The sequence below is a fragment of the Elephantulus edwardii genome, unplaced genomic scaffold (assembly GCF_000299155.1).
Source record: "Elephantulus edwardii isolate Elephantulus edwardi_28Jun2011 unplaced genomic scaffold, EleEdw1.0 scaffold00035, whole genome shotgun sequence".
Lineage (NCBI taxonomy): Eukaryota > Metazoa > Chordata > Mammalia > Macroscelidea > Macroscelididae > Elephantulus > Elephantulus edwardii.
In genome coordinates, this window is record NW_006399785.1 from 3,384,415 (window position 1) to 3,397,213 (window position 12,799).

The following is a 12,799-nucleotide window of genomic DNA, read 5'->3' on the forward strand; positions in this document are numbered from 1 at the left end:
GGCTGCAGTCCTTGACCCTCTGCAGCAAGCGCTTCAGGTCCTCCTCACTTTCCGCAAGCAGGGTTGTGTCATCTGCATATCGCAGATTGTTGATAGATTTTCCACCAATCTTGACCCCATGTTCCTCCTTATAGAGCCCAGCCTCCCGGATAATCTGCTCTGCATACAGGTTGAAAAGGTATGGAGACAGGAAACACCCCTGGTGTACGCCCTTCCCAATTTTGAACCAGGGTAAACAACATAACATGGGATAAAATACAGACCCATAATAGGAAATTATATAACCTCCAGTAATAGCAATCACAGCAAATGAGAATGCTCTGCAAGAAAATAAGCTACTTAAAAACAGGCTTTTCTCATCCCCTAACATATCAAAATATACAGGTTCGTTCTAGAGAGGGGAAACCAAAGCTGCTCCTTAGAACCAAGGATTCTGAGGCTTTGACTGACACATATCGGGCCTATGGAAAGGTGAGAACGGTCCCTGGATAGAGACATCTTGCTTGGAAGGGTGGAGGGACAGAGAAAGAGAGGAAGGCCTTTAATGAGATCGATTGATTGATTCAGTGACTAGGGTAATGTGCGGAGGTGTTCCAGGGACAATAAGGTTGGCACAGGATAGAGCAAGTTTAAGGACTATCTCTATGGCACATAACAACTATTAGGCATTTCATGAAAACTTCTGCTAATACTCTGGAAAGAGATTAGATTTTGGACGGGCAACATTTAGCATATGCTCAAATCTTCAACCACCTAGAGGTATATAATTCAATGACTCTTGTTATGCAAATGGCACAAACTTGCTTTGAGAAACTGACAATTTGGAGCACTTAAAATGCATTTCAGAAGCAGAACATCAAAGACTGCTGTATGGACTGCACCTCAACATCAAGAAAACAAACATCCCCACAATGGTCCAAAAAAGTAGTATCATGGAATCAAGGCTGAAGGGGTCAACTGATTTCATTTTCTCTGACTAAACAATCTACATCCATGGAAGGAGCAGTCAAAAATTCAAAAGATACACTGCAATGGGCAAATCAGCAGTCAGGGACCTCTTTAAAGGGCTAAAGAGCAAGGATGTCAGTTTAAAGACTAAGGCCCAGCACTAATCTACACACACACACACACACACAGAGAGAGAGACACTACGGTGTGCTGATCCAAACAGTGGTATTATCAGCTTCTTCATATGCAAGTAAAAGACAATGAATAAGAAATTATGCTTTAGATTGAATTTTGGTAAACAGTACTGAATACAGCATAGACTGCCAAGAGAACAAACTAATCTGAGTGGGGAGAGGCACAGCCAGAGTGTTGCACAGAAGCAAATACTGCAAGATTTTGTCAGATATCCTTGGGATATGTTGTCTGGAGGAAAGTCAGTGAAAGCCAGGAAGGCCCTCCATGAGTTGAACTGACACAGTGGCTGCAACCATGACCTTGGCACAACAGAGCTTGTGAGGATGATACAGGCTCTGGCAGGGTTCCGTTCTATCATACAGAGGGTAGCTAGAAGGGTTTATTAGGCTGCTAGGCATGGCTAGGCTAAATGTGATGGCTCCTTCTTCCAACTACTTCCCTCCATTCCTCATCCCTCTGCTCCCTGGAGATGGTGGTGCTCTGGGCCTCCTGACACCCTGAATCTGGGTGCTGCCATTCAGTGTGATGTGTTTGCTACAGATGGTCAAGGACCTTAGTCTCCAATATGGATTGCACTTCAGCATTAAGAAACAAAGGATTCTCACCACTGGGCCAACTGGCATAGATAGATAGAGGGAACTCAGATTCACAATCAATAATCTTGGCACCAGCAGTAAAGATATCAAAAGACAACTGACATTAGTAAAATTTGCCTTCAGGAACCTCTCCAGAGTGTTAAAAAGTAACAAAATCAGTCTAGAGACTAAGGTGTGCCTGCCACAGGCCATAGTCGTCTCAGTTGCTTCCTGTGCATTTCAGAGCTGCGCAATGACCAAGAATGAAGGAAGAACTGATACCTTCGAGTTGTGGTGCTGGAGAAAAGTACTGAACATACACCATGGGCCAACAAGAGAACAAACAGGTCTGTCCTGGAAAGGGTGAAACCAAGTTGCTCCTTGGAGGCTAGGATTATAAAGCTCCATCTTATATATGTTAGCCTTTTTTTCAGGAGGGTCCAGTCCTTGGAGAAGCACAGCAAGCTTGGAAGGGTGGAGGGTCAGTGCAGGAGAGGAAGACCCTGGATCAGACCTATTCACACAGTGACTGAGGCAATGGGCCCAGGAAGTCAGAGATGGTGAGGATGGCTCAGGATAAGGCAGGGTTCAGAGCTATTGTATAAAGGGTTACGATGAGTCGTAGCTGACTCGATGGCACATTATAACAATAATACTGTATAGGGATTCAAATCATAGATGCACGGTGCCACCAGAGCTCCTGAAAGGCCTGTTACCGAGGAATAAATGTAATATAGCAATGAATCTGCACAAAATGTAAATACATGCTAAGTAGTCAGCAAATGTTGACACCCCCCCTCCTCTCTCACAATTTCCTCCTTTCTGATATTAGTAGGATGGTTCTAGTTTACATGACATGAATTCTGTTATTTTTGGTGTTGTGTGCCATCAAGTGGAAAATGACTTCTAACAGATCCTAAAAGTAAATCACAAGCAGGTCTTGAACACACCAAAGACTACCAAGGAAACAAATAGGTCTGTCTTTGGGTGATCTGTTCTGCAGAGAGTCTGAAAAGGTATGGAGACAGAACACATGCCTGCTACACCCTTCCCGATTTTAAATGACACAGTGTCTCCTTGCTCTGTTCTGACGACCGCCTCCTCGTCCAAATAAAAGTTTCACATAAGCACAATCTAGTGTCCTGGGATTCCCATTCTTCTCAGAGTCAGCCACAGTTTGCTGTGATCCACACAGTCAAATGCCTCTGCATAGTCAATGAAACACAGATAGACATTCCTCTGGTATTCTGTGCTTTCAGCTAAAATCCATCTAACATCAGCTACAATATCCCTAGTACCACGACCCCTTCTAAACCCAGCCTGGACTTCTGGTAGCTCTCTGGTGATGTACTGTTTCAGTCATTTTTGGATAATCTTCAGTAAAATCTTGCTTGCATGTGAAATCAGTGAGACTGTTCTATAGTTTCCACACTCTGTTGGGTCACCTTTCTTTGTGTCTCTAGTTAGATTTACTTTCAAGTATGTAACTTTGTAATTTTGTGATTCGCTATTGTGTCCGGTCTACAAGTTTTCAGAGGAATTAAACTGTTCCTGTGGGGCAGATGATAGATTTGAGCCACCCGTCATCATGGAAGAGTAGCTTCTCCCCAACAGGCCACCAGAGCTTCCTTTAAACTTATTTCCAGATAAACCAAAACCCAATCTCACTACCACTGATTTGATTCCAACTTACATTGTGTTGTTGCTGCTCTGCGCCATCAGGTTGACTGCGCCTCACAGTAACTTTGAAAGGCAGTTAAGGACTACCCCACAGGGGTCCCAAGGATGAGATTTGTGGAAAAAACGGCTACCACTTTCTCTCTCAAATGGCTACGAGGTTCAAAGGGCTAACATTTGGTTAGGAACAAGTGCTTCCGACAATGCCATAACTAGAGTTCCTTTTACACCCAATACAAATATGAAATTATATAAAGAAACCTCAAATTATTGCTTTTAAAAATTACTTTCACGATATTGTCCTGAAAATATACAACTGTCTCCAAACCAACTGAAAGCAGTTCTATACAAATCATTTTTTACCAATCCTGGCCTAAAATAATTTCATGTTTACAAAGCCAATTGTCAAGCTCCAAATTTAAATATATTGATTATAGTTAATTCTTGTTGTTAGGTGCCACAGAGTCAAGCACAACCTGTAGCAATGTTATGAACAATAGATCCAAACCCTGTCCTGTCTGCGCCATCCTCACACTTTCTGACACACTAGAGCCCACTGCAGCAGTCATCATGTCAATCCACTTGGTTGAGGGTCTTCTTCTCCTTCACCAACCTTCTGCCTTTCCAAGTATCAAATTCCTCTCCAAGCAATGAAGAGCTGCTCCTAGCAACATGCCCGAAGCATGTGAGGCAAATCACTATCATTCTTGTCTCCAAAGAGCACTCTGGCTGCACCCTCTCCCAAGATATATTTTTTTTTTGTTCTCTTGGTCACCCATGGGATGCTCAGTGCTCTAACAACACAGAACAAAGGCATCAATTCTTCTATCATGCTTATTCATCGTCCAGCTCTAGATGCAGACAAGGAACTCATGCAATATTATTCAAAATGGTTGACTCTGGAGAACATTATGCTGAGTGAAATATCCCAGTCACAAAAGGACAAATATTACATGATGCCACTGTTGTAGAATGGGACTGTCCTTGGGGTTGGGGAGAGACTGAGTAAGATGGGTTCAATAATGTATACTGCACTGAAACAGAGGAGGGAGAGAACCGTTTAAAAGAGAGATGTAACTGGGTATTTCTGTCATCACAGGAGACTAGAGCGAGGGCTGCATGGTGGAGGGGACCTGGGGGAGGGTTTGTAAAACAATGAAAGAATCTTTTCTTTTACTTTTCCATAATTTTTGGACTCATGTACTTATAACTTGTTAGTCAAATTTGTGTCTTCTAGGTTGCAACACCCCCATGATACATCTTCAAGGATATGTACATGTACAGCCAAGCACAATCAATAAGAGTGCATCTGAATTCCAAAATCAATCTTCATAATAGTCTATGTGTTTCCTACTGCCAAAGGGGCCCTTTAGAGTAGTGAGAGAAGATCTTCACCCTGAAACCCACAGCGTCCCTTTTCAGCAGGAAGTAGCTAAGAGAATACGCCGTCCCCTTTTCCTTATGACTCAGGGTGAAGTCTCTCTCAGGGAGGAGTGATAGGGAATGGCAAAGGATACACTGACAAAGAAGATTAATCAGAACTGGCTTTGACAAGCATTGTGGCATTTGGACAAGAACAAACTGGGAGGAGGGTAGAGAGAATAGTGCAACAATGAATGAGTGGAAGCCCAAAATCTCTGTAAATGTTTATGAAAATTAATAAAATATAATTATAGAAAAAAAAAAAGAAAAAAAAAAGACCATGGTCTGAATCAGATGCACCTTAGTCCTCAACCTACTCATTACTTCCCAGTAATTGGAAAAGGGCCCTAACTGTAGAATTCCCCAGTACAATGCATCTCCTGATTTCCTGACTCTAATCCTGAGATTGGGTAAAAAGAGAGCACTATTTTGTTTGTTTGTTTGTTTCTCTTTTCAAAACTACAGAATTATTTGTTTCAGAGTTACAAGACAGTTCTTAGAGCAATTTGTAAAGTTCCCCGTTGCTCATAAATATTCGGAAAAGATGGAATAGTTACCTCAGCTAAAGTAATAAGCAGAGGATCGAATGGGAGATTTTCAGGAGGACATTCCCATTGTAACCTGTGTCTTACAGAACCATGCACCAACCTAAAACAGAAAAAGGACTGAGTGCGTCAAGGGAAATACAACTGCAAATTAAACAGTGATTTATCTAATTTTATACATATTGTTTACAAGACACAACTGTATTTTGAACTATTGTGTTGTATGTCAGAGTACTAGGATTGCAACGCTCTACCGGGTTTCTGACGCTGTAAATCTTTAGAGTACTCATTCGGCAGGGGGACTGGAACCCCCACCCTTCCATTAGCAAACTGACAAGTCATCGTGGCTGCACATGATGTGTTAAAGTCATCTGTAAAAGCAACATGTCTAATTCTACAGAATCCTACTGTCTCAGCAATACTGTTTGGTGAGAAAACCCAACAAAGCTCCATTGGTTAGGCCTACAGATTTAATGCTCCAGCGTTTTATGCGTGAATTTTAATGCCAGGGTAATTCATCCATAGTTTTAGGCTCTATAACCTACACCTCTAGCATCAATGACAAGAAGGCAGGGGAGAGTTCATCTTTTCTAGAGAGATAAGAAATGAAGCCAGAAAAGTGGAAAGGCCCGGAAAGGGGAAGGGGTACTGAAAGTAGCCCTGGAATTTGATAAATGCTGCTCCCTTCTGAGAACAGCCTTTAATTGGCTGCCAGCAATAACTAATGAAGTACAGCTATCTAAAGTGTAGATGTGATGAGTTCTGAAATCTGTATTGTCAATATAGTGACATCTATCATCTATCATCTTCAATCATTTTTCATAGCCCCTTGTGATGGTCTTCCTGACTTCTTTCTTTAGCACTGTTAGCTTTATAGCAAGAGGCCTCAGAAGCATAGGTTCTGCTACTGTACCAAAAAGAAACTGCTGAAAGCCTTCCAAGAAGGCTTCAATTGGGAATCCGAACATGGAAGTCATAATAACCAACTGGAAAATGCTTTTAAAACTTATTTTTATTGCAATTCTCTAGATGTCAAAATTTCACTGAAACAAACAAACATATTGTAATGATTCACAATTACAGCAGAATTATCACTTAGAAAAGGCAAAACTAAATGCACTTTAATGCTTCTCTGTAGTAACGTCTTAAACTGGAATCACACTACTAAAAACTTAAGTGTTTTCTTTAAAATAATTCTGATTTCTGCCCAAAGAAGTGGTAAGAATTACAGCCAAAAGAAAGCAAGAAGAGCTACACAGGCTCATAAAGAAAAAGAAACAATTCCACCATGTTGCCAATTTTCAAACTTATAAATTCAACAGGAATACGTATTTACAATTTCAGGAACCCAGAGCTGGCTACCACTGGCTATCTGTCGGTCTGCTGTAGACTTCTAGGTGATGACACTTTGGTAGAACAGCTTTCTTCAACAATGTCCAGAGAGCTGTGCCAACCCAAGTGTGAATAAGCCACGGCTATTTCAACCTCGCTACTGAATTAAACTTTCCACATCTATAAAGTGAATAATGTCTGGATTTTACTCAATTATTCTGAATAATGTAATTAATTATAACATGTGTTGATTTTACCTGCAAGGAATACCTCCCTTAGAGTAAATAGCGGCAAATGCAGATGGGGCTCGTGGCTGATCCTCAAACTGAAATTGAGAAAGACAAAAATGCAGTCATTATGACCAGCACCTCCGCATACCAATACTGTGTCGGTTTTATTCCTGCTCAGGTCAGAGGGAAATACCCTGTCAACTTCCAAGTAATGATGCTCATATCAAGACTAGTTTTCATTCAGCAAAGGGACTGAAAGTCAAAAACAGTCCTCCCAGCACTAGTAGAACCAAGCACCCATTGTGAAGTAACTCCCTCCGCTAAACTTGTGACCGAGGAACTCAAGGGAACCATTAAGTGATATATTTTCCCACTTTATCCTCATTGTGATCTTTCTGTTAGGGAAGAGATGGGAAGTCAAGGAAAGCCTCTTTGTTTTCAGGCAGTAACCCATTCCTGCTATCAGTGTCCTCCAGCCAAATATGGATGGTACAGACAGTCAGAGACTCTATTTCAACAAACACTTAAACATGCCTGGTTGCTGTGTCTGATTAGGTTGTGGAACGTTAAACTTTGCTTCTGCTATATTAAATATCAAAAACCTGTAAGTATTGCATTGCCAACCCACAGGTACACAGTTCGACGCCGCCAGCTATTCCACAGGAGAATCTTTAGAAAAATTTCCTCCTATGTAATTATATGCTTCTAAAAATTTGCTGCAAGGTCAGCTGTGGGTAGATTCTGACTAGAGAATACACACCAACATTCTGAACATAATCAAATGAAGCACAGTTGTCTAAATTCTAAAACATGAATTTATCAGACCATTTTAAAGATGAAATTAAGACTTCTAAAAAAAAATAATAAAACCAAATATTTTGTTGTTGTTGGTATGTGCTATTGAGTCGCCCAAAACTCATAGTGACCCTATGTACAAAAGCCCTAAACCTTGTTCTATTCTGTGCCAATCTTACTGTCTCTGACACACCCGCCCCCATTATCCCAGTCACTGAATCAATTCATCTCATCAAGGGTCTTCCTCTCCTGTGCTGTCTCTCCACCCTCCCAAGCAGGTCTTTCCAAGGACTGGTCCTTCCTTGCAACATGTCCAAAGTATGTAAGATGGAGCTTCAGAATCCTTGCCTCCAAGGAGCAGCCTGGTCTCACTCTCTCTAGGCTGAACAAGTTTGTTCTCCTAGTAGTCCATGGTATATTCAATACTCCAGCACCACAGATCAAAGGCCTCAACTCTCCTTCTATCATCCGTAGTCACTGTCCAGCTTTCTGATGCATACCAAGTGACTGCAAAGACTATGGCCTGGATCAGGCACACCTTAGTCTCCAGACTAACATCATAGCTCCTCAGTAATCTGGAGGTCTCTGACAGCCAACTTTCCTAATACAATTAGTCTTTTAATTTCCTGGTTGCTGTTACCAAGAGTATTGATTGTGGAGGCAAGCAAACTAAAGCTATGAACAATTTCAATCTCTTCACCATCTATCATCATGCTGCCCATCGGCCCAGTGGTGAGAATCTTTGTTTTAATGTTGAGCTTCAATCCATATTGAAGGCTGTAGTCCTTGACCTTCTACAGCAAGTACTTAAGGTCCTCCTCAGTTTCAGCAAGCAGGGTTTTGTCATCTACATAACTCAGATTGTTGATGAGTCTACCTCCAATCCTGATCCAATACTTTTCCTCATAGAGCCCAGCCTTCCAGCTAGATGATTTGTTTTGCATATAGATTGAAAAGGTAAGGGGATAGGACACATCCCTGGCGTACACCCTTCCTGATTTTGAACCATGTAGTTTCCTTGCTCTGTTCTGATGACTGCCTCCAGGTCCAAGTATAGGCTTTGCATAAGCACAATCAAGTGTTCTGGGATTCCCATTCTCCTCAGCCACAGTCTGTTGTTATCCACACAGTCAAATGCCTTCGTAAAGTCAATGAAACACAGATAGACATTGCTCTGGTGCTCACTGCTTTCAGCCAAGATCCATCTAATATTAGCTATAATATCACTAGTACCATGACCTCTTCTAAACCCAGCCTGCAATTCAGGGAGTTCTCTGCTGAAGCCCTATTCAGTCATTTCTGGATAATTTTCAGCAGAATCTTACTTGCATGTATTATTAGCGATATTGTTCAATAATTTCTGCATTCTGTCAGGCCACCTTTCTTTGGAATAGACACAAATATAGATCTATACCAGTCAGTTAGCCTCCAGATTTCCTGGCACAACATGGTGAGCAAACCCAGGGCAGTGTCTGTTTGTTGAAATATGTCAATTGGTATCCCGTCAATTCCTGGGACCTTATTTTTTGCCAATTCTTTCAGTATAGCTTGAACTTCTTTCTTCATCACCACAGGTTCCTGCTCATACATTGTTTCATTAAATTCTTCTGTGTCCACCAATTCCTTTTGGTACAATGACTCTGTATACTCTTTTCATCTTTTTTAAATGCTTCCTGGATCATTTAATATTCTGCCCAAAGCATCTTTAAGTATTGCACCTTGAGGCTTGAATTTGTTCTTCAGTTCCTTGAGCTAAAGAAATGCTAAGTGAGTTCAGACCTTTGATTTTCTGACTCAAACTCTTTGTACATTTCATTGTAATATTTTACTTTGTCTTCCCATGCTGCCCTTTGAAATCTTCTTTTCAATTCCTTAATATCTTGATTTCTTCCCTGTGCTTTGGCTTCTCGGTGCTCTAGTGAAATATTCAGAGTCTCTTCTGACATCTATCTTGGTCTTTTCTTCCTCCTGTCTTTGTAATGAGCTTTTGCACTCTTCCTGGATGATATTCTTGATATCCTCCCACAGCTCATTTGGTCTTCACTTATTAGTGTCCCTAGCCTCAAACCTGTTCCTGAGATGGTTTTGAAATTCAGGTGGGATAGACTCAAGGTCATATTTTGGTTCCTGTGGATTTAATTTTCCTTAGCTTCAGCTTGAACTTGCATATAAGTATTTGGTGGTTCGTTCCACAAACAGCACCTGATCTAGTTTTCACAGCTGATATTGAGCTTCTCCAGCTATTCTTTTCACAGATATAATAGATCTGATTCCTATGCATATCACCAGGTGAAATCCAGATGTTTAGAATATTTATTTAAGAATATAAACACAGAATTTGACCTTTGTACTCTGAAAGGGCTAAGAGTCTGATGGTTAAAACTTCTGATGGAGCTAATTTAAAGGAAAAATCAGAGACCTGTATTCAATTTTTGGAGCATGTAACTGATACTGTGGCAAATGAATAAAAGTTGATTCACTGATGTTTAGAAATAAAAGTCATAATAAATAAGAAATAAAGATAATGGATTTGCCTTATGCCCTAAAGTGCACACTCGTGAATGTGAGAAGACACAAAGACTGGTTCATTTTTAATTTCCTTTTTCTCTCCTCGATACATACGCCTACATAAAAATCAGTCGTCTCCAGCTATACCCCAATTGCCGCATTACTCTTCCTTCATCACTAGCACTGCTCAAAATATTCAACAGTGTGCTCAGAGTCTACTACTGCGAGAAAACGATACTTAATTCGGTCTCCGGTTTTTTGACCTACCGGGTTAATAGTTTTAGGGTTCAGTTTATCACTTGGTCGAGGACGAGGCTTTCTCGCAGAGTCCGGGGAACTGGCTGAGAGTGAGGATCTGCTTCGCGGGTCTGCAGTCCTGTGTTTTACTTGGACACTTGATGGTGCCCTCTGGTCACAGTTACCTAGGAAAAGCAGAACAACCAGAAGGTGGAAAGCTCATCTTCAACAGTCACAAAGCTCATCTTCAACAGTCACGGTAACAGAAAATGTCCCTTGCAAAATTCATCTCTTCAAATCCCATACCTGGTACTCTGGGTCTCATCTGGACACTGCCATGGCATTCGGATTTCTGCATTGCTTCTTTCTGACTCCTGCAGGTAAATATATAAACCTCAATTCAAAGCCAAAATCATCACACTCCTGGAAAAGGATTCATTATCAACATAAAGATGGCAACAGACCAGAGTCAGATATGTTGTTGTTGTTATGTGCCGTCGAGTCACTTGCGACTCATAGCGACCCTATGTACAACAGCCCTAAACTCTGCTCTGTCCTGTGCCAATCGCACCATCTCTGACACACCCATCCCAATTGCCCCAGTGACTGAATCAATCCACCTCATAGAGGGCCTTCCCCTCCTGCGCTGTCCCTCCACCCTACCAAGCATGATGTTCCTCTCCAAGGACTGGTCCCTCCTTACAACATGTCCAAACTATGTTAGACGGAGCCTCAGAATCCTAGCCTCCAAGGAGCCGCCCGGTTTAACCCTTTCCAGGATGAATCTGTTTGTTTTCCTAGCAGTCCATGGTACCCTCAATACTCTTCTCCAGCACCACAGCTCAAAGGCATCAATTTCCCTTCTATCCTCCTTAGTCACTATCTAGCTCTCTGTTGCAGAACAAGTGACTGCAAAGACCATGACCTGTATCAGATGCACCTTAGTCCCAGAGAGACACCATTGCTCTTCAATACTTTGGAGAGGTCCCTAACAGCAGACTTCCCCATCACAATATGTCTTTTAATTTCCTGGCTACTGGTGCCGAGAGTGTTGACAGTGGAGCCAAGCAAACTAAAGCTGTGAACAATCTCAATCTCTTAACCATCTATCCTGATGCTGCCAATTGGCCCAGTAGTGAGATTTTTTGTCTTCTTGACATTGAGCCTCAATCCATACTGAAGGCTGCAGTCCTTGACCCTCTGCAGCAAGCGCTTCAGGTCCTCCTCACTTTCCGCAAGCAGGGTTGTGTCATCTGCATATCGCAGATTGTTGATAGATTTTCCACCAATCTTGACCCCATGTTCCTCCTTATAGAGCCCAGCCTCCCGGATAATCTGCTCTGCATACAGGTTGAAAAGGTATGGAGACAGGAAACACCCCTGGTGTACGCCCTTCCCAATTTTGAACCAGGGTAAACAACATAACATGGGATAAAATACAGACCCATAATAGGAAATTATATAACCTCCAGTAATAGCAATCACAGCAAATGAGAATGCTCTGCAAGAAAATAAGCTACTTAAAAACAGGCTTTTCTCATCCCCTAACATATCAAAATATACAGGTTCGTTCTAGAGAGGGGAAACCAAAGCTGCTCCTTAGAACCAAGGATTCTGAGGCTTTGACTGACACATATCGGGCCTATGGAAAGGTGAGAACGGTCCCTGGATAGAGACATCTTGCTTGGAAGGGTGGAGGGACAGAGAAAGAGAGGAAGGCCTTTAATGAGATCGATTGATTGATTCAGTGACTAGGGTAATGTGCGGAGGTGTTCCAGGGACAATAAGGTTGGCACAGGATAGAGCAAGTTTAAGGACTATCTCTATGGCACATAACAACTATTAGGCATTTCATGAAAACTTCTGCTAATACTCTGGAAAGAGATTAGATTTTGGACGGGCAACATTTAGCATATGCTCAAATCTTCAACCACCTAGAGGTATATAATTCAATGACTCTTGTTATGCAAATGGCACAAACTTGCTTTGAGAAACTGACAATTTGGAGCACTTAAAATGCATTTCAGAAGCAGAACATCAAAGACTGCTGTATGGACTGCACCTCAACATCAAGAAAACAAACATCCCCACAATGGTCCAAAAAAGTAGTATCATGGAATCAAGGCTGAAGGGGTCAACTGATTTCATTTTCTCTGACTAAACAATCTACATCCATGGAAGGAGCAGTCAAAAATTCAAAAGATACACTGCAATGGGCAAATCAGCAGTCAGGGACCTCTTTAAAGGGCTAAAGAGCAAGGATGTCAGTTTAAAGACTAAGGCCCAGCACTAATCTACACACACACACACACACACAGAGAGAGAGACACTACGG

The 12,799-nt window shown here is 41.7% G+C and overlaps 1 protein-coding gene across 1 annotated transcript in view; it reads right to left on the reverse strand.

Moving 5' to 3' along the window:
* The window catches only part of PACRGL (PARK2 co-regulated-like), a 28,512-nt gene extending 17,690 nt beyond the window's left edge, over positions 1-10,822 (reverse strand). The window contains exons 1-4 of the mRNA XM_006884511.1: positions 10,771-10,822; positions 10,495-10,649; positions 6,952-7,019; positions 5,375-5,465 (exon numbers count right to left, since the gene is read on the reverse strand). Coding sequence (XP_006884573.1) covers positions 5,375-5,465; positions 6,952-7,019; positions 10,495-10,649; positions 10,771-10,822 — 366 coding nt within the window. The remainder of the gene's footprint in view (positions 1-5,374; positions 5,466-6,951; positions 7,020-10,494; positions 10,650-10,770) is intronic.
* Between the last annotated feature and the right edge of the window lie 1,977 nt (positions 10,823-12,799).